The sequence below is a fragment of the Bombina bombina genome, chromosome 8 (assembly GCF_027579735.1).
Source record: "Bombina bombina isolate aBomBom1 chromosome 8, aBomBom1.pri, whole genome shotgun sequence".
Taxonomy (NCBI): Eukaryota; Metazoa; Chordata; class Amphibia; order Anura; family Bombinatoridae; genus Bombina; species Bombina bombina.
The window spans coordinates 134,823,916-134,845,219 of NC_069506.1; the positions used below are offsets into that span (position 1 = coordinate 134,823,916).

A 21,304-nucleotide genomic window follows, 5' to 3' on the forward strand; every position below is an offset into this window, starting at 1 on the left:
GGTGCCGTCTGGAATTCTCTGAAGGCTCAGGGACAATGGAGTCAGGAGGAGAGTCTCCTGCCAATAAACATTCTGGAATTGAGAGCAGTTCTCAATGCCCTCCTGGCTTGGCCCCAGTTGACAACTCGGGGGTTCATCAGGTTTCAGTCGGACAACATCACGACTGTAGCTTACATCAACCATCAGGGAGGGACAAGAAGCTCCCTAGCTATGATGGAAGTATCAAAGATAATTCGCTGGGCAGAGTCTCACTCTTGCCACCTGTCAGCAATCCACATCCCGGGAGTGGAGAACTGGGAGGCGGATTTCTTAAGTCGTCAGACTTTTCATCCGGGGGAGTGGGAACTTCATCCGGAGGTCTTTGCCCAAATACTTCGACGTTGGGGCAAACCAGAGATAGATCTCATGGCGTCTCGACAGAACGCCAAGCTTCCTCGTTACGGGTCCAGATCCAGGGATCCAGGAGCAGTCCTGATAGATGCTCTGACAGCACCTTGGGACTTCAGGATGGCTTACGTGTTTCCACCCTTCCCGTTACTTCCTCGATTGATTGCCAGAATCAAACAAGAGAGAGCATCAGTGATTCTAATAGCACCTGCGTGGCCACGCAGGACTTGGTATGCAGACCTGGTGGACATGTCATCCTGTCCACCTTGGTCTCTACCTCTGAAACAGGACCTTCTGATACAGGGTCCCTTCAAACATCAAAATCTAACTTCTCTGAAGCTGACTGCTTGGAAATTGAACGCTTGATTTTATCAAGACGTGGGTTTTCTGAGTCAGTTATTGATACCTTAATACAGGCTAGGAAACCTGTTACCAGAAAGATTTACCATAAGATATGGCGTAAATACCTATATTGGTGTGAATCCAAAGGTTACTCTTGGAGTAAGGTTAGGATTCCTAGGATATTGTCTTTTCTACAAGAAGGTTTAGAAAAGGGTTTATCTGCTAGTTCATTAAAGGGACAGATCTCAGCTCTGTCCATTCTGTTACACAAACGTCTGTCAGAAGTTCCTGACGTCCAGGCTTTTTGTCAGGCTTTGGCCAGGATTAAGCCTGTGTTTAAAACTGTTGCTCCACCATGGAGGTTAAACCTTGTTCTTAATGTTTTACAGGGCGTTCCGTTTGAACCCCTTCATTCCATTGATATAAAGTTGTTATCTTGGAAAGTTCTATTTTTAATGGCTATTTCCTCGGCTCGAAGAGTCTCTGAATTATCAGCCTTACATTGTGATTCTCCTTATTTGATTTTTCATTCGGATAAGGTAGTCCTGCGTACTAAACCTGGGTTCTTACCTAAGGTAGTTACTAACAGGAATATCAATCAAGAGATTGTTGTTCCTTCTTTATGCCCAAATCCTTCTTCAAAGAAGGAACGTCTACTGCACAACCTGGATGTAGTCCGTGCTCTAAAATTTTACTTACAGGCAACTAAGGAATTTCGACAAACGTCTTCTCTGTTTGTCATTTACTCTGGGCAGAGGAGAGGTCAAAAAGCTTCCGCTACCTCTCTTTCTTTTTGGCTTCGTAGCATAATTCGTTTAGCTTATGAGACTGCTGGACAGCAGCCTCCTGAAAGAATTACAGCTCATTCTACTAGAGCTGTGGCTTCCACTTGGGCCTTCAAGAATGAGGCCTCTGTTGAACAGATTTGCAAGGCTGCAACTTGGTCTTCGCTTCATACTTTTTCCAAATTTTCCAAATTTGACACTTTTGCTTCATCGGAGGCTATTTTTGGGAGAAAGGTTCTTCAGGCAGTGGTTCCTTCTGTATAAAGAGCCTGCCTATCCCTCCCGTCATCCGTGTACTTTTGCTTTGGTATTGGTATCCCAGAAGTAATGATGACCCGTGGACTGATCACACTTAACAGAAGAAAACATAATTTATGCTTACCTGATAAATTCCTTTCTTCTGTAGTGTGATCAGTCCACGGCCCGCCCTGTTTTTAAGGCAGGTAAATATTTTTTAATTTATACTCCAGTCACCACTTCACCCTTGGCTTTTCCTTTCTCGTTGGTCCTTGGTCGAATGACTGGGAGTGACGTAGAGGGGAGGAGCTATATGCAGCTCTGCTGGGTGAATCCTCTTGCACTTCCTGTTGGGGAGGAGTAATATCCCAGAAGTAATGATGACCCGTGGACTGATCACACTACAGAAGAAAGGAATTTATTAGGTAAGCATAAATTATGTTTTTTTACCACAGGATAAAAAATCTAAAGGTAAAAACAGGGCTAATAATCGTTTTCGTTCCTTTCGTTTCAACAAAGAACAAAAGTCTGATCCTTCATCCTCAGGAGCAGTTTCAGTTTGGAAACCATCTCCAATCTGGAATAAATCCAAGCCAGCCAGAAAGGCAAAGCCTGCTTCTAAGTCCACATGAAGGTGCGGCCCTCATTCCAGCTCAGCTGGTAGGGGGCAGGTTAAGTTTTTTCAAAGAAATTTGGATCAATTCTGTTCACAATCTTTGGATTCAGAACATTGTTTCAGAAGGGTACAGAATTGGTTTCAAGATGAGACCTCCTGCAAAGAGATTTTTTCTTTCCCGTGTCCCAGTAAATCCAGTAAAAGCTCAAGCATTTCTGAATTGTGTTTCAGATCTAGAGTTGACTGGAGTAATTATGTCAGTACCAGTTCAGGAACAGGGGATGGGGTTTTATTCAAATCTCTTCATTGTACCAAAGAAGGAGAATTCCTTCAGACCAGTTCTGGATCTAAAAATATTGAATCGTTATGTAAGGATACCAACGTTCAAGATGGTAACTGTAAGGACTATCTTGCCTTTTGTTCAGCAAGGGAATTATATGTCCACAATAGATTTACAGGATGCATTTCTGCATATTCCGATTCATCCAGATCATTATCAGTTCCTGAGATTCTCTTTTCTGGACAAGCATTACCAGTTTGTGGCTCTGCCGTTTGGCCTAGCTACAGCTCCAAGAATTTTTACAAAGGTTCTCGGTGCCCTTCTGTCTGTAATCAGAGAACAGGGTATTGTGGTATTTCCTTATTTGGACGATATCTTGGTACTTGCTCAGTCTTTACATTTAGCAGAATTTCATACGAATCGACTTGTGTTGTTTCTTCAAGATCATGGTTGGAGGATCAATTTACCAAAAAGTTCATTGATTCCTCAGACAAGGGTAACCTTTCTGGGTTTCCAGATAGATTCAGTGTCCATGACTCTGTCTTTAACAGACAAGAGACGTCTAAAACTGATTGCAGCTTGTCGAAACCTTCAGTCACAATCATTCCCTTCGGTAGCCTTATGCATGGAAATTCTAGGTCTTATGACTGCTGCATCGGACGCGATCCCCTTTGCTCGTTTTCACATGCGACCTCTTCAGCTTTGTATGCTGAATCAATGGTGCAAGGATTACACAAAGATATCTCAATTAATATCTTTAAAACCGATTGTTCGACACTCTCTAACGTGGTGGACAGATCACCATCGTTTAATTCAGGGGGCTTCTTTTGTGCTTCCGACCTGGACTGTAATTTCAACAGATGCAAGTCTCACAGGTTGGGGAGCTGTGTGGGGATCTCTGACGGCACAAGGAGTTTGGGAATCTCAGGAGGTGAGATTACCGATCAATATTTTGGAACTCCGTGCAATTTTCAGAGCTCTTCAGTTTTGGCCTCTTCTGAAGAGAGAATCGTTCATTTGTTTTCAGACAGACAATGTCACAACTGTGGCATACATCAATCATCAAGGAGGAACTCACAGTCCTCTGGCTATGAAAGAAGTATCTTGAATTTTGGTTTGGGCGGAATCCAGCTCCTGTCTAATTTCTGCGGTTCATATCCCAGGTGTAGACAATTGGAAAGCGGATTATCTCAGTCGCCAAACGTTGCATCCGGGCGAATGGTCTCTTCACCCAGAGGTATTTCTTCAGATTGTTCAAATGTGGGAACTTCCAGAAATAGATTTGATGGCGTCCCATCTAAACAAGAAACTTCCCAGGTATCTGTCCAGATCCCGGGATCCTCAGGCGGAAGCAGTGGATGCATTATCACTTCCTTGGAAGTATCATCCTGCCTATATCTTTCCGCCTCTAGTTCTTCTTCCAAGAGTAATCTCCAAGATTCTGAAGGAATGCTCATTTGTTCTGCTGGTAGCTCCGGCATGGCCTCACAGGTTTTGGTATGCGGATCTTGTCCGGATGGCCTCTTGCCAACCGTGGACTCTTCCGTTAAGACCAGACCTTCTGTCACAAGGTCCTTTTTTCCATCAGGATCTGAAATCCTTAAATTTAAAGGTATGGAGATTGAACGCTTGATTCTTCGTCAAAGAGGTTTCTCTGACTCTGTGATTAATACTATGTTACAGGCTCGTAAATCTGTATCTAGAGAAATATATTATAGAGTCTGGAAGACTTATATTTCCTGGTGTATTTCTCATCATTTTTCTTGGCATTCTTTTAGAATACCGAGAATTTTACAGTTTCTTCAGGATGGTTTAGATAAAGGTTTGTCCGCAAGTTCCTTGAAAGGACAAATCTCTGCTCTTTCTGTTCTTTTTCACAGAAAGATTGCTATTCTTCCTGATATTCATTGTTTTGTACAAGCTTTGGTTCGTATAAAACCTGTCATTAAGTCAATTTCTCCTCCTTGGAGTTTGAATTTGGTTCTGGGGGCTCTTCAAGCTCCTCCGTTTGAACCTATGCATTCATTGGACATTAAATTACTTTTTTGGAAAGTTTTGTTCCTTTTGGCCATCTCTTCTGCCAGAAGAGTTTCTGAATTATCTGCTCTTTCTTGTGAGTCTCCTTTTCTGATTTTTCATCAGGATAAGGCGGTGTTGCGAACTTCTTTTGAATTTTTACCTAAAGTTGTGAATTCCAACAACATTAGTAGAGAAATTGTGGTTCCTTCATTATGTCCTAATCCTAAGAATTCTAAGGAGAAATCGTTGCATTCTTTGGATGTTGTTAGAGCTTTGAAATATTATGTTGAAGCTACTAAATCTTTCCGAAAGACTTCTAGTCTATTTGTTATCTTTTCCGGTTCTAGAAAAGGCCAGAAAGCTTCTGCCATTTCTTTGGCATCTTGGTTGAAATCTTTAATTCATCTTGCCTATGTTGAGTCGGGTAAAACTCCGCCTCAGAGAATTACAGCTCATTCTACTAGGTCAGTTTCTACTTCCTGGGCGTTTAGGAATGAAGCTTCGGTTGATCAGATTTGCAAAGCAGCAACTTGGTCCTCTTTGCATACTTTTACTAAATTCTACCATTTTGATGTATTTTCTTCTTCTGAAGCAGTTTGTGGTAGAAAAGTACTTCAGGCAGCGGTTTCAGTTTGAATCTTCTGCTTATGTTTTTCGTTAAACTTTATTTTGGGTGTGGATTATTTTCAGCAGGAATTGGCTGTCTTTATTTTATCCCTCCCTCTCTAGTGACTCTTGTGTGGAAAGATCCACATCTTGGGTAATCATTATCCCATACGTCACTAGCTCATGGACTCTTGCTAATTACATGAAAGAAAACATAATTTATGTAAGAACTTACCTGATAAATTCATTTCTTTCATATTAGCAAGAGTCCATGAGGCCCGCCCTTTTTTTGTGGTGGTTATGATTTTGTATAAAGCACAATTATTCCAATTCCTTATTTTATATGCTTTCGCACTTTTTTATCACCCCACTTCTTGGCTATTCGTTAAACTGAATTGTGGGTGTGGTGAGGGGTGTATTTATAGGCATTTTGAGGTTTGGGAAACTTTGCCCCTCCTGGTAGGAATGTATATCCCATACGTCCCATACGTCACTAGCTCATGGACTCTTGCTAATATGAAAGAAATGAATTTATCAGGTAAGTTCTTACATAAATTATGTTTTTTCATGCTGATAAGGCTGTTCTTTGAACCGGTTTGGGGTTTCTCCCCAAGGTAATGTCTAACCGTAACATCAATCCAGAGATAGTCATTCGTTCATTATGTCCTAATCCTGCTTCTCCTAAGGAGAGGCTTCTTCATAATCTGGACGTGGTCCGTGCCTTGAAATTCTATCTTCAGGCCACTAAGGATTTCAGACAATCTAGCTCTCTTTTTGTCGTGTATTCTGGGAGGCGCAGGGGTCAGAGGGCTTCTGCTACTTCCTTGTCCTTTTGGCTGAGAAGCCTGATCCGCTTGGCCTATAACACAGCGGGACATATGCCCCTCAGAGGATTACGGCTCATTCCACTAGAGCGGTAGCTTCATCTTGGGCCTTTAAGAATGAGGCTTCTATGGAGCAGATTTGCAAGGCGGCTACCTGGTCCTCCTTGCATACTTAAACTAAATTTTACAAATTTGACGTTTTTGCTTCTGCAGAGGCTTTTTTTGGAAGAAAGGTTTTACAGGCTGTGGTGCCCTCCCCTTTAGATGGAAAACATAAATTTATGCTTAACTGATAATTTTATTTCCATCGAGGGGAGGAGAGTTCACGGCCCCGTATCTCCGATGGGCGGACCTAAATTTAATCTCTTCTTTCACCATTTATACCCTAATGTTTCTCCTACTGTTCCTTGTTCCCTCAGCTGAATGACTGATAGATGAGGGGAGTGGGGGAGGTATTTAAGCCTTTGGCTGGGGTGTCTTTGCCTCCTCCTGGTGGCCAGGTTTTTAATTCCCACTATTAATGAATGAAGCCGTGGACCTTCCTCCCCTCGATGGAAATAAAATTATCAGTTAAGCATAATTTATGTTTTTTTCATTTTTAGATATTATAAATCAAATCAAAATGAATACTTTTGGTTGTCACTGTATATGAAGCTGAAAATTAGTTATCTGAACTGCATATAATGTGGCAAATGCCAAGATATAAAAAGTAAATATAAATCTCATTATTTATTATAAGAAAATAAAAATAGTTTATTATGCTAAACAAATTAAAAGTATACACTGGGCTCATGTTATTGTCATATCTTGAAGTTTTTATACAATGCTGAATGGTAAAATGCATGAGTGAGCAAGCCCTGAACCAATATCTGATGGTTATAAATAATTCAGAATGACTGCTTACAAGAACATAACTATCAATTAGTTGAGAGGCAATATATAACTGTTTTAAATGTAGATGTGATAACAGTTCAGTGATATTAATGCTAAACAGCTCTCACAACTTTCATAACTTAAAGGGACAGTAAACGTAAAAAATGTTACTTAATTCTGCACTATGTGCAGAATTATGTAACATTACCCTAGCGACACTTTAAAACAAAAGCGATTTAGAGATTTATCCCCGAAGGTATACTTGTCTTCCATTTCTCGCCAGCCTCTTATAATTTTTTTTCCCTTTTTTAAAAGCGCGTCACAGCCGCAGTGTCTATTTACAGCGAGCCCAATCGCGCCATTGAACTGAATGTAGTGCGGTCCCGTGCTGGGTAAAGCTGACAGCATGCTACATTTTAGTTCTATGCTGTTATTGGACTCGTTGTGATTGCACAGCGCACCTTTGAGGCACTTTTGATAAGAAAAAAAAAAAAATCCTAAAAGGCTGGAAGGTAAGTATAACGTTAGATGGTAAATATCACACTTTTTTCTGTTTTTTTCTTCATAAACGGGGGGAGAGTCCACAGCTGCATTCATTACTTTTGGGAATTCAGAACCTGGCCACCAGAAGGGGGCAAAGACACCCCAGCCAAAGGCTTAAATACCTCCCCCACTTCCCTCATCCCCCAGTCATTCTTTTGCCTTTCGTCACAGGAGGTTGGCAGAGAAGTGTCGGAAGATTTAAGATTGTCTCGTATGGAGGGTAGTACTCTTCAAAATGGGACTGGAGTTTTAAGTAATCCTGTCAGCCTCTCAGTGAGAGCATGGATGAAACTTAGAGTCCGGAGATGCAGGGCCAGTCTTTCTGCAAAACTATCCCGACTCATGTTAACAGCTCCTTAGCAATCGGCGTTGATGAGTTTCGCTGCCTGGTTTCTTCACTCAAGTCCATGTCAGAAGTGAAGCTACTATCTGTTAGACTTGAAGGGCCGTGTTCTTGTTCCACGGCGTAGATTCCTCAATGGGACTCCTTTATCTTTATGGAATCATGGGTTAATATCTCCTGAGGGGGGGGTTATTGAACAGTGGGGACTGTAATCAGGTTTATGTGATTCTGTCTGCTAATGTGTAGTGAAAATTAGGCTTGTGGCTATATCGGAAAATAAAAGCCTTTTGGTCAGGCTGCGTGGCCCTGGGGCCTTGGCACGCTTTTTTTTTGGCCAGCACGGTTTACCTTGTGACTAGGCATGGTCACGTTCTGTTCTCCATTTCTGTATTCCTGACCGTGTGGCAACAGAGAGAATTTGTTCGCTAGTTGTCTGGGTCCTGGAGGTGGTGAGTGCCCCAGCCAGTGGGGGGTGTAAGGTGACGTTTTTTATTTTATATCCATAATTATCTATCACCAAGTTATGGAGTATTCTGATATTTTTGGAGACGGATGTCTCTGATTCAGATTCTACTTCTTGTGAAGAGTATGAAATGGCCCAGATAATCCATGCCCATTAGTTATGTTCCGAATGCCGCTTCAGAGTGCTCTCTTCTCCCGGAACAGGGAACTTCGAGCCCGCCAAGCCATCCGCCCCTGTGGATCCCATATCCCGTGAGGCTCGTTCCTTAGAACCTTCCTTGGCTACGCAAGCAGGTGTCCCTAATGCCATTACCCCTTTTCCGGAAGGTGGCTTGTTTCCTCCAGAGGTTACGGCACGGTTCCGCATGGCCATATCTATGGCGCATTTACATCTTCCTGAGAGGAAGGTGTTTCTGAGATAAGGTCTGTGTTCTGCTAACCAGGGCTCGTCAGGCGTGGGATCGTCTGGGTCAGGTCAGCCATTTCCTCTGAAGCGTCAGAGGTCCAAGCCTCGGGGCCGGGGTCGTCACTGGCCCCCGGCGGAGGTAAGTCTTGCTTTTCGTTGTAGACTGGCGCGCCTTTGTGTCCTGCGGCATGTTTTGGCGGTGCTGGAGGATCCCAGTCCTAATGGGTTGGGGGATCCGCGGTCTTCTGTTCCAAACCGCAAGCTGGTTTAGACGTGTGGGGATGCAGTTAATCTCCTTATCGTCTCCAATTTCCTTTTTTTTGGGTATCTTATTCCAGTTCTGAGCTTTGAAGGAATGGGGTCTCTGATGGGCTGGTCCTGTTAGTGTACCCATTTTTCTTGGGCATTCACCTGTGGGTGCTGCCTTCTTTTCTCTGATCCGGTTAGGATGTGTTTTATTTCTTTTGGAAGCCCATGTCTGTTATAATTTTTCCGCTGGAAAACATTTCTTCTCTTGAATTTAATACCGGAGATTTTGTGGTCGCTTGCGCACTTCCGCTGTACATTATGTCGTTGGTTTTGTCGATCCTATGGGATCTTGATTTTTCTGTGGTCCAGGTCAGTTTTGATTGCCCTATGTAGCAGGCTGGTCCTGGTCTGGCACTAAACTCTGTTCCTTACGGCTTATATCACCCATGTGGTGCCGGTGTAACTTGCTGCCTGGTTGGATGGTGAGTTTCTCACTCGGATGATTAGCTAGTTTTTCTTTGGGTTCTCTTCAGATTGAATTATGCTTTTGCTTTGCTAGATTTTTCGTGAAGTGGAACTTCCATGAGCTTCAAAGATTTTTTTGAGACTCTGCCCATGCAGGGCTACATACAGAGAGGAGGCATTCGTTTCCAGACGACAGGCTGGTTCTCGTCTTTTCTTTTAAGAACGAGCATCAGGGTTACTAGGTGTTCCTTTCAGCGAGTACCCTTTTTTAACTTATAGGTTAAACAAATAACCTAAATCGTGTTTTGCAGGCGACCGAAGGATTGCACTCAGATCTCGCTGTCCTGTTCCTATTTGTTGGTGAGGGTCCAGAGCGGATCCTGCTAAGGATTTCTCTGGGTAATGTTCCTCGTCTTCTCTTTAAGGTCTTCTTTGGAATTGTCCTTTTGGATCTGTTTTCCTTGCTGACAGTATCTCTTCCTTCTGGTGGCTCCTTTCCTTGGGGTTGGCCTTTGGTCAGCTGTTTCAGGAAGTAGGACCTTTTTGGGTCTTTCTACTTCCGGGATTCCATCTGCTCCCATATTTTTTGGAGTTTGCAGGTTAGGGTTTTTGCCCCTACTTAGAGGTTTTTACCCATCTGGGGTTAGAATGTTAGTTCATTCGTTATTCCTCTAATTGGGGCTTACAGGAGAAGGATCCTGAGAGTATCTTGGAGACTATTTTCAATCCAGAATATCTGGTGAGCTCTGTTCTCTTGATGTTAAAGGGAGATGTGGCGTAGTGGTTAGCTCCACCGCTTCTGAAGCAGAAGGTTATGGGTTTGAACCCAGGTAAAGCTCCTGCTTTCTCATCCGGAATGTGCTTCTGGTGACAGCTGGCATTCCTAAGCAGATATTTTCCTTAGTCTTTGGACTTAGTGCTGTTGTCTCTAGTGCCTTAGGGTCAACCAGAGTGGCTGTGTGGCTCTCATCATTGCCTAGCACCCTTTTTAATTTGGGAGTTGTTTCCCGTTGTGGGTGTTTTAAGCACTCTGGGTCTAAGACTCTTACGTGAGAGTTCAGTGTCCATGGGCCTTGCATATAATTGTGATGTATCGCTTGGGGTGTGAAGTCTGCTCCGGAGGGGTAGCCCGGTGGTTCCTCAGGGGGTATTACTGTTGTAAGCTGGCTCTGAGTTCTGGGTGTCCGGGTTTATTGGTCCTTGTCTTTGACTGGAATTTTTGGAGTTCTGTACCAGATCCCTTAGGGGGTTTGGGGCGGCCATGTTCCTGGCTCCGGAACATCTTCGGTTCCTACCGGCGCATATTTTCCTCTTATAGAATTAGTCTTCTACTCGACCGGCAGTAGTGGCTGGATGTTTCTGTCATTTGGTACTTGACCTGCTGAGTCTGTCTACAGCTTTACGGTCCATACCTGGGTGCGCTGTGCTTGTACGCTGAAGTGCTCTGCTGGTGCGCTGAGGTGCTGTGCTGTTTTCATTTTCCCTCCTTTGGGGTGGATAGTGGCAGTTTATGCTTCTTTGAAACCTTAAGGTCAAGAGTTCAAATACAGCTGTGGCTATGTAAACTTCATTATGCTGGTCCTGCAAATACCTTTGCCTAGGGTATCTTTATCCATAGTATCTCCCTGATGATGGGAGGTACTTTTCTTCATCTGTTCAGTAGCATTGTCCCCCCCCTGTCTTGCATGCAGCATGTCAGAGTGAAGGGATGAATTTGTTGTGACAGGTCATCTCTGTACTTTTCTGTGGAGTATCTCTCTTTGGGAGTACCCTTAGTCTTCCGGCAGGGTTTTACATCTGGGTCCTGGACCCGAGCTTTTTGGGGGGCTGGTTTTCTTTTTTTTTTTTTTTTTTTTTTTTTTTTATTCCTGGAAGCCTTGATGATCTGTGAATTTTATTTCCTTTTGGGCATTATGAGTCACTTTTGGTGCTGGGTCCGTTGCCTGGAAGAAGGGGCAGGGATCTGTCGGATTTATTGATTTTTGGCCGCATATCTTAGTTGATATTGTGAGCCTTCCTTAAAGGGACAGTATGCACTCATTTTCATATAACTGCATGTAATAGACACTACTATAAAGAACAAGATGCACAGATACGGATATAAAAATCCAGTATAAAACTGTTTAAAAACGTACTTAGAAGCTGTCAGTTTAGCTCTGTTGAAAAGGTAGCCGGAAATCCCACTGCAAGTGGGAAATAAGACACTCCCCCCTCCCCCTTCTTTTGCATATGAAAAGACCCTTTACACACACAGGAGCAAGCTGGAGAAGGTAGCTGACGGTATTCACATAAAACTTTGGGGCTTGGTTAGGAGTCTGAAAATCAGAACAATGTTATTTAGAAATAAGCAAAACTATACATTTATTTTTTTAAAAAACTTAATAGGCTATATAAATAGTTCATCTACAAAACATTTATGCAAAGAAAAAATGAGTGTATAATGTCCCTTTAAGAGGAGGCTTTGCGGTAGATCCTCCTCGGCAGGTAGTTTTTTCCACTGTTTTTCCAGGTTCTGGTCTCTTCTTTCCGGTCCTTTTTGGGAAGGAGTTGTTCTGTACTTCCTGGAGTCCTCCTTTGGGGATGGTCCTGTGGGTTGGCGACGTGAGCCGCTAAGTCCTCCGTTGCTGCAGGATGCCTGGGGCTTTGGAGGAGTGTATTCAGATATTTTGATACTGTTTCAGCTTCTTCCGGGGACAGTTTGTCTTTGTTTGTTCTTCCCTGGGTGCGAGTTGGCACTCTGCGTAGGGGAGGGGTTTTCCTTCTACCTTTCAGTCTCAGGGCATTACTTAATCCTTGGTTTCTATGCAGATAGGGTTTTTTTCCCTTTGCCCTGTTGGGCATTAGGGTTTTTTCATCGGTTTTGCCTTTGTTTTATCCTGGTTTACTCTTTTGGAGTTACCTTTGGTGTTTCTTTCACCCTAGTCTCTTATCCGAGTCCTTTTTCTTCCCTTCTGGTGGAATGTGGATGTTCCCCTTACGTTAGGTAGAGGGGAGTTTGTTTGCGGGTTGAGTGTCTGCGGGACTTTGTTTCCTCAAGGACTTTTTGGTCCGGTCGAGTCTAATAACCTGAGCGGTCTCTAGCAAAGGCCTTGCTGGTTCTAACTGTTGGGCAGTTACTTGGGCTATTTCTTTTTGTCCCTTCGGCTTCTAGTGAAGCAGTTTTCTTTTTGGAAGTTTGAGGGTTCTCAGGCTGTGGTGCCCTCAGAATGGACCTCCTTTTGTACTCGCCCGTTTTGCATTCAGTGTCCTCTATAGCTTGGGTATGGTTTTCCCAAAAGTAATGAATGCAGCTGTGGACTCTCCCTGTTTATGAAGAAAAACTTAAATTATGCTTACCTGATAATTTTCTTTTCTTCAGACTGGGAGAGTCCATAGCTCCCCGCCCGCGTTTTTGTATAGGGCGGCTGTAATTTTTTGTTCTTCTGGCACCTTTTTGTTTTACCCTGATATTTCTCCTACTGTTCCTTGTTCCCTTGGTAGAATGACTTGAGTGAATGAGGGAAGTGGGGGAGGTATTTAAGCCTTTGGCTGGGGTGTCTTTGCCTTCTCCTGGTGGCCAGGTTCTGAATTCCCAAAAGTAATGAATGCAGCTGTGGGCTCTCCCCGTCTGAAGAAAAGAAAATTATCAGGTAAGCATAATTTTACGTTTTTACGGTGTTGCTAGCCTAATGTTACATAATTCTGAACACAGTGCAGAATTATGTAACATTATTTGTTTACTGTCCCTTTAATAAAATTAAAATTATTGTCAGTTTGTTGTGTAAGAAACAGTTAAATAGGTGCTCCTTTGAATGACTCATCACTTCCTGCAGAAATATTGATCCTCTCATAGGGCCTGCTTCTTGACAGTTCTCTGGTCTGGTGATATTCTATAAAATGCTTTGTCAGTATTATGAGGCCACACAGCAGTTGTTTTAAAGGGACAGTCTACTCCAAAATGTTTTATTGTTTAAAAGATAGATGACGCCTTTACTACCCAATCCCCAGCTTTACACAACCAACATTGTTATATTAATATACTTTATAAGCTTTAAACCTCTATGCCTGTCTCTAAGACACTACAAGCCACCTCTTACCTCAGAGCACTAGTCACTGCTAGTTCATGTGTGCCATCATAACATTGTGCTCTCTCCCGTGGAGTTATTCATAAGTTGGCACTAAATGACTAAAATGCAAGTCTGTAAATAGCACTGAGATAAGGGGGCAGTCTGCAGAGGTGTTTGGTACAAGGAAATCACAGGTAAAAAGTATATTAATATAACAGTGTTAGTTGTTTACAACTGGGGAGTGGGCAATAAATCTTTTTAAATAAAAAAAACAAATTGGTGTAGATTGTCCCTTTTTTAAAAGCAATTTTCACCTTTTGGAAACTGTCTCATCAAGGGGGGTTCAGTAATATTATTTATGCCAAGGAAATAAAGTTGATGATGATTTCTCCTGATTTTTGAAAATCGGGCCCATAGTCTACACTCGCACTAATGTTTATTCCATGGCTCCAGGGAAACTGTCACAGAACAGTCAGATACAATTCCTGAGCTGGCTTAAGCATTCACAACATGAGATGGCCGTATTATATCTGTTAATAGAGAGACGCAGATATCTGCCTGCTGTTAGCATTACCCTCTTCCTCCATCTCTCTCTGGAATAACAAGTTTTGAATAGCATGTTAATATCTATGTGATTGAAGGAAGCTCCTGTTTGTGACATGAATAAACCTGCTGATGGATGGGTTAGGTGCATGCACTTGCACTCCACTGTAGGTAGTTTCTATTCTAACAGTGAGGGAAAGATAGACAGACAGAACAAGATAGTTTTCAAAACTTGTTTCCTCAAGACCCAGTGCAATGATACCACATACCTTCGTGACATAATTTTTACGCTTGGTCTGAAAATTTCTGAAGTAATATACAACAAGATAGCTACAATTTTTGGCAAAGTGACTAAAATGTGTGCATACTTTATACCTGATTGTAGTCAAACTTGAAAGTTTTGTAAAAGGTAATAAAAACACACACTACATATACTCATACAACAAACACCACCCGCCCACACACACACACACTTATACAGCACACTCACCACATACTATTATACAACAAACACACACACCACACCCACTCATACAACACACATACTCTCTTACAACACACATTCTCATACAACACACATTCTCATACAATACGACCAAACACCACACTCTCATAAAACACGCACACACCACACACTCTCATACAACACACACCACATACTATCATACAGGAAACACACACACCCCACACTCTCATACAACAAGTGTGCGCACACACACACATGTTGCGACCCAGTAAACATGGTTTTAAAACCCAGTAATGAGTCCCGACCTGTGGTTTGAAGAACCCTGGTTTATAATGAGCATGGTTATAGAAATGTATACATTTTGTTTTAATTTAATTGGGGGAAAACCATTGTTAAAGAAAAAATTCTCTGAAAACAGCAATGTATTTATTTTTCTGTCTATCTCTACAGAGAGGACTGGAAGCCTGTACTCACAATAAACTCAATAATTTATGGCCTGCAGTATCTTTTCTTGGTAAGTATAACATTCCGCTATAGGAGAGCATACTACTGTTTGAGGGGATAAATTTACACATTTTCATCTCTAATTACATTACTTTTCTTTCTGGTTAACAGACCTTGTTTATGCTATTTTATTATTGCCTATCCAAAAAATGGACAAGTGAAAATTAAACTTTCATGATTCAGATAGAACATGCAATTTTGATTGGTTTTCCCATATGCTTCTATTATCAGTTTTACTTTATTCTCTTAATATTTTTGTTTGAAAATCATATCTAGATAGGCTTAGGAAAGTGCACATATCCTGAGCACTGTAGGGTAGCAGTGGTTGCAACAATGTTTTTAAGAGTTTTATACATTGAGCACTAGCGATTAGCAGTGTCAGTAAATGCAAACCATTTTTGCCATACAGTGTTCTAGACGCTTCAGAGCCTATTTAAGTACTGCATGCTCTTTTATAAAGTGTTCCAAGAGAACAAAATAAATTTGATCAATAGAAGTCAATTTAAAAATGTCACACTCTATCTAATTTGTAAACGTTTAATTTTGTGTCCCTTTAATGAATAAAATGTATTCTATATTTTTGGGTTAACTAGTTAAAGGGACTGTGTAAAATTGGTTTTCCCTTAATGTGTGTTTGTTTACTTGTTATACCAACAACAGAGTTTAAAATGTATGGGATATTTTCTTATGATTTATTTTTGTAGATTAAATAGCGGTTTCTGCTTATTGAAACTAAAACCCAATACAATGGCTTGCGCTTTGTAGGGAAAACAGACTTCTATCTTATTTGTCTAATTGTTTACTTAGTATTCATTTAATTTATCACTGTCTACTCAAAGGCCTCTACTTGGAAAGAAAAATGGGATGTGAACATTTTAGTACCTTTTGTCACAGCCCCCATTAGGAGCATTATTTTGTCTGAAGTATTATGTTTACAAAGGTTATTTTGTAACCAGTACTTCAATACAGAAGTTTTCAGTATAGGTGGGGATACAAATGGCAAAATCAGTTTTTTCAAATTAGAAAATAAAGGTAAATAAGCTATTTGTAAACAATTGTATACACTCCAGTAGGCAATACATTAAAGAACAGAACCTATTGCATGGGATGGAGGGAGAGGGAAAGGGGGGGGGGTAATTAAATGTAAAGAAAGGAATCTGGTAGGGGGGTAGGCTATTGGGGGGGGGGGGGTGGCAGCTACACTACAGAAAATTGCCAAAAACAAAAAAAACACTTGTTTTCTTTAGCAAACGCCATGATGGCGGCAAATTGGTTGAGGGGGGAGGGTTAGAGAGATGTTTGGCGGGGATCAGGGAGGTTGGGGGCTAAGAAGGATTCAACACTGCAGAATACATTTTTAAAAAATATATATATATATATATAAAAAAAGCCTTTTATTTTAGTACTGGCAGACTTTCTTGCTAATACTTAAGATGACGGTGACAATTGTGAGGTGGGGGAGGGAAGAGAGCTGTTTGAGGGGGTCAAGGAGGGATCAGGGGTGGGATTTGTCAGGTGGGAGGCTGATCTCTAAAAACATAATTTATGCTTACCTGATAAATTCCTTTCTTCTGTTGTGTGATCAGTCCACGGGTCATCATTACTTCTGGGATATAACTCCTCCCCAACAGGAAATGCAAGAGGATTCACCCAGCAGAGCTGCATATAGCTCCTCCCCTCTACGTCAGTCCCAGTCATTCGACCAAGAATCAACGAGAAAGGAGTAACCAAGGGTGAAGTGGTGACTGAAGTATAATTTAAAAGATATTTACCTGCCTTAAAACAGGGCGGGCCGTGGACTGATCACACAACAGAAGAAAGGAATTTATCAGGTAAGCATAAATTATGTTTTCTTCTGTTATGTGTGATCAGTCCACGGGTCATCATTACTTCTGGGATACCAATACCAAAGCAAAAGTACACGGATGACGGGAGGGATAGGCAGGCTCATTATACAGAAGGAACCACTGCCTGAAGAACCTTTCTCCCAAAAATAGCCTCCGAAGAAGCAAAAGTGTCAAATTTGTAAAATTTGGAAAAAGTATGAAGCGAAGACCAAGTTGCAGCCTTGCAAATCTGTTCAACAGAGGCCTCATTCTTAAAGGCCCAAGTGGAAGCCACAGCTCTAGTGGAGTGAGCTGTAATTCTTTCAGGAGGCTGCTGTCCAGCAGTCTCATAGGCTAAACGTATTATGCTACGAAGCCAAAAGGAGAGAGAGGTAGCAGAAGCTTTTTGACCTCTCCTCTGTCCAGAATAAACGACAAACAGGGAAGAAGTTTGGCGAAAATCTTTAGTTGCCTGCAAGTAGAACTTGAGGGCACGAACTACATCCAGATTGTGTAGAAGACGTTCCTTCTTTGAAGAAGGATTTGGACACAAGGATGGAACAACAATCTCTTGATTGATATTCCTGTTAGTGACTACCTTAGGTAAGAACCCAGGTTTAGTACGCAGAACTACCTTGTCTGAGTGAAAAATCAGATAAGGAGAATCACAATGTAAGGCTGATAACTCAGAGACTCTTCGAGCCGAGGAAATAGCCATTAAAAACAGAACTTTCCAAGATAACAATTTTATATCAATGGAATGAAGGGGTTCAAACGGAACACCCTGTAAAACGTTAAGAACTAAGTTTAAACTCCATGGCGGAGCAACAGCTTTAAACACAGGCTTGATTCTAACTAAAGCCTGACAAAAGGCCTGGACGTCTGGATTTTCTGACAGACGCCTGTGTAACAAGATGGACAGAGCTGAAATCTGTCCCTTTAATGAACTAGCTGATAAACCCTTTTCTAAACCTTCTTGTAGAAAGGACAATATCCTAGCGATCCTAACCTTACTCCAGGAGTAACCTTTGGATTCGCACCAGTATAGGTATTTACGCCATATTTTATGGTAAATCCTTCTGGTAACAGGCTTCCTAGCCTGTATCAGGGTATCAATAACCGACTCAGAAAAACCACGTTTTGATAAAATCAAGCGTTCAATTTCCAAGCAGTCAGCTTCAGAGAAGTTAGATTTTGATGTTTGAATGGACCCTGTATCAGAAGGTCCTGTCTTAGAGGTAGAGACCAAGGCGGACAGGATGACATGTCCACTAGATCTGCATACCAAGTCCTGCGTGGCCATGCAGGCGCTATTAGAATCACTGATGCTCTCTCCTGTTTGATTTTGGCAATCAATCGAGGAAGCAGCGGGAAGGGTGGAAACACATAAGCCATCCCGAAGTTCCAAGGTGCTGTCAAAGCATCTATCAGAACCGCTCCCGGATCCCTGGATCTGGACCCGTAGTGAGGAAGTTTGGCGTTCTGGCGAGACGCCATGAGATCTATCTCTGGTTTGCCCCAACGTCGAAGTATTTGGGCAAAGACCTCCGGATGAAGTTCCCACTCCCCCGGATGAAAAGTCTGGCGACTCAAGAAATCCGCCTCCCAGTTCTCCACTCCCGGGATGTGGATTGCTGACAGGTGGCAAGAGTGAGACTCTGCCCAGCGAATTATCTTTGATACTTCCATCATTGCTAGGGAGCTTCTTGTCCCTCCCTGATGGTTGATGTAAGCTACAGTCGTGATGTTGTCCGACTGAAACCTGATGAACCCCCGAGTTGTTAATTGGGGCCAAGCTAGAAGGGCATTGAGAACTGCTCTCAATTCCAGGATGTTTATTGGAAGGAGACTCTCCTCCTGATTCCATAGTCCCTGAGCCTTCAGCGAATTCCAGACAGCGCCCCAACCTAGTAGGCTGGCGTCTGTTGTTACAATTGTCCAGTCTGGCCTGCTGAATGGCATCCCCCTGGACAGGTGTGGCCGATAAAGCCACCATAGAAGAGAATTTCTGGTCTCTTGATTCAGATTCAGAGTAGGGGACAAATCTGAGTAATCCCCATTCCACTGACTTAGCATGCAGAATTGCAGCGGTCTGAGGTGTAGGCGTGCAAAAGGTACTATGTCCATTGCCGCTACCATTAAGCCGATCACCTCCATGCATTGAGCTACTGACGGGTGTTGAATGGAATGAAGGACACGGCATGCATTTTGAAGCTTTGTTAACCTGTCTTCTGTCAGGTAAATCTTCATTTCTACAGAATCTATAAGAGTCCCCAAGAATGGAACCCTTGTGAGAGGAAAAAGAGAACTCTTCTTTTCGTTCACTTTCCATCCATGCGACCTTAGAAATGCCAGAACTAACTCTGTATGAGACTTGGCAGTTTGAAAGCTTGAAGCTTGTATTAGAATGTCGTCTAGGTACGGAGCTACCGAAATCCCTCGCGGTCTTAGTACCGCCAGAAGGGCACCCAGAACCTTTGTGAAGATTCTTGGAGCCGTAGCCAATCCGAATGGGAGAGCTACAAACTGGTAGTGCCTGTCTAAGAAGGCAAACCTTAGATACCGGTGATGATCTTTGTGAATCGGTATGTGAAGGTAAGCATCTTTTAAATCCACTGTGGTCATGTACTGACCCTTTTGGATCATGGGTAAGATTGTCCGAATAGTTTCCATTTTGAACGATGGAACTCTTAGGAATTTGTTTAGAATCTTTAAATCTAAGATTGGCCTGAAAGTTCCCTCTTTTTTGGGAACCACAAACAGGTTTGAGTAGAACCCTTGTCCTTGTTCCGACCGCGGAACCGGATGGATCACTCCCATTAATAACAGATCTTGTACACAGCGTAGAAACGCTTCTTTCTTTATCTGGTTTGTTGACAATCTTGACAGATGAAATCTCCCTCTTGGGGGAGATAATTTGAAGTCTAGAAGGTATCCCTGAGATATGATCTCTAGCGCCCAGGGATCCTGAACATCTCTTGCCCAGGCCTGGGCGAAGAGAGAAAGTCTGCCCCCCACTAGATCCGGTCCCGGATCGGGGGCTCTCGGTTCATGCTGTCTTTGGGGCAGCAGCAGGTTTCCTGGCCTGCTTGCTCTTGTTCCAGGACTGGTTAGGCTTCCAGCCTTGCCTGTAACGAGTAACAGCTCCCTCCTGTTTTGGTGCAGTGGAGGTTGATGCTGCTCCTGTTTTGAAATTCCGAAAGGGACGAAAATTAGACTGTCTAGCCTTAGCTTTGGCTTTGTCTTGAGGTAGGGCGTGGCCCTTACCTCCTGTAATGTCAGCGATAATTTCTTTCAAACCGGGCCCAAATAAAGACTGCCCCTTGAAAGGTATATTAAGTAATTTGGACTTAGAAGTAACATCAGCTGACCAGGATTTTAGCCACAGCGCCCTACGTGCCTGTATGGCGAATCCTGAGTTCTTAGCCGTAAGTTTGGTTAAATGTACTACGGCCTCCGAAATGAATGAATTAGCTAGTTTAAGGACTCTAAGCCTGTCCGTAATGTCGTCTAGCGTAGATGAACTAAGGTTCTCTTCCAGAGACTCAATCCAAAATGCTGCCGCAGCCGTAATCGGCGCGATACATGCAAGGGGTTGCAATATAAAACCTTGTTGAACAAACATTTTCTTAAGGTAACCCTCTAATTTTTTATCCATTGGATCTGAAAAAGCACAGCTATCCTCCACCGGGATAGTGGTACGCTTAGCTAAAGTAGAAACTGCTCCCTCCACCTTAGGGACCGTTTGCCATAAGTCCCGAGTGGTGGTGTCTATTGGAAACATCTTTCTAAATATTGGAGGGGGTGAGAACGGCACACCGGGTCTATCCCACTCCTTAGTAACAATTTCAGTTAGTCTCTTAGGTATAGGAAAAACGTCAGTACTCGCCGGTACCGCAAAGTATTTATCCAACCTACACAGTTTCTCTGGTATTGCAACGGTGTTACAATCATTGAGAGCTGCTAAGACCTCCCCTAGTAATACACGGAGGTTCTCCAATTTAAATTTAAAATTTGAAATATCTGAATCCAATCTGTTTGGATCAGAACCGTCACCTACAGAATGAAGCTCTCCGTCCTCATGCTCTGCAAGCTGTGACGCAGTATCAGACATGGCCCTAGTATTGTCAGCGCACTCTGTTCTCACCCCAGAGTGATCACGCTTGCCTCTTAGTTCTGGTAATTTAGACAAAACTTCAGTCATAACAGTAGCCATATCTTGTAATGTTATCTGTAATGGCCGCCCAGATGTATTAGGCGCCATAATATCACGCACCTCCCGGGCGGGAGATGCAGGTACTGCCGCGTGAGGCGAGTTAGTCGGCATAACTCTCCCCTCGCTGTTTGGTGAAATTTGTTCAAATTGTACAGATTGACTTTTATTTAAAGTAGCATCAATACAGTTAGTACATAAATTTCTATTGGGCTCAACCTTGGCATTGGAACAAATGACACAGATATCTTCCTCTGAGTCAGACATGT

General features: G+C 42.6%; 1 protein-coding gene across 1 annotated transcript in view; it reads left to right on the top strand.

Moving 5' to 3' along the window:
- The window catches only part of UBE2M (ubiquitin conjugating enzyme E2 M), a 115,098-nt gene that overhangs the window by 50,049 nt on the left and 43,745 nt on the right, over nt 1–21,304 (top strand). Inside the window, exon 5 of the mRNA XM_053690582.1 lies at nt 14,943–15,006. Coding sequence (XP_053546557.1) covers nt 14,943–15,006 — 64 coding nt within the window. The remainder of the gene's footprint in view (nt 1–14,942; nt 15,007–21,304) is intronic.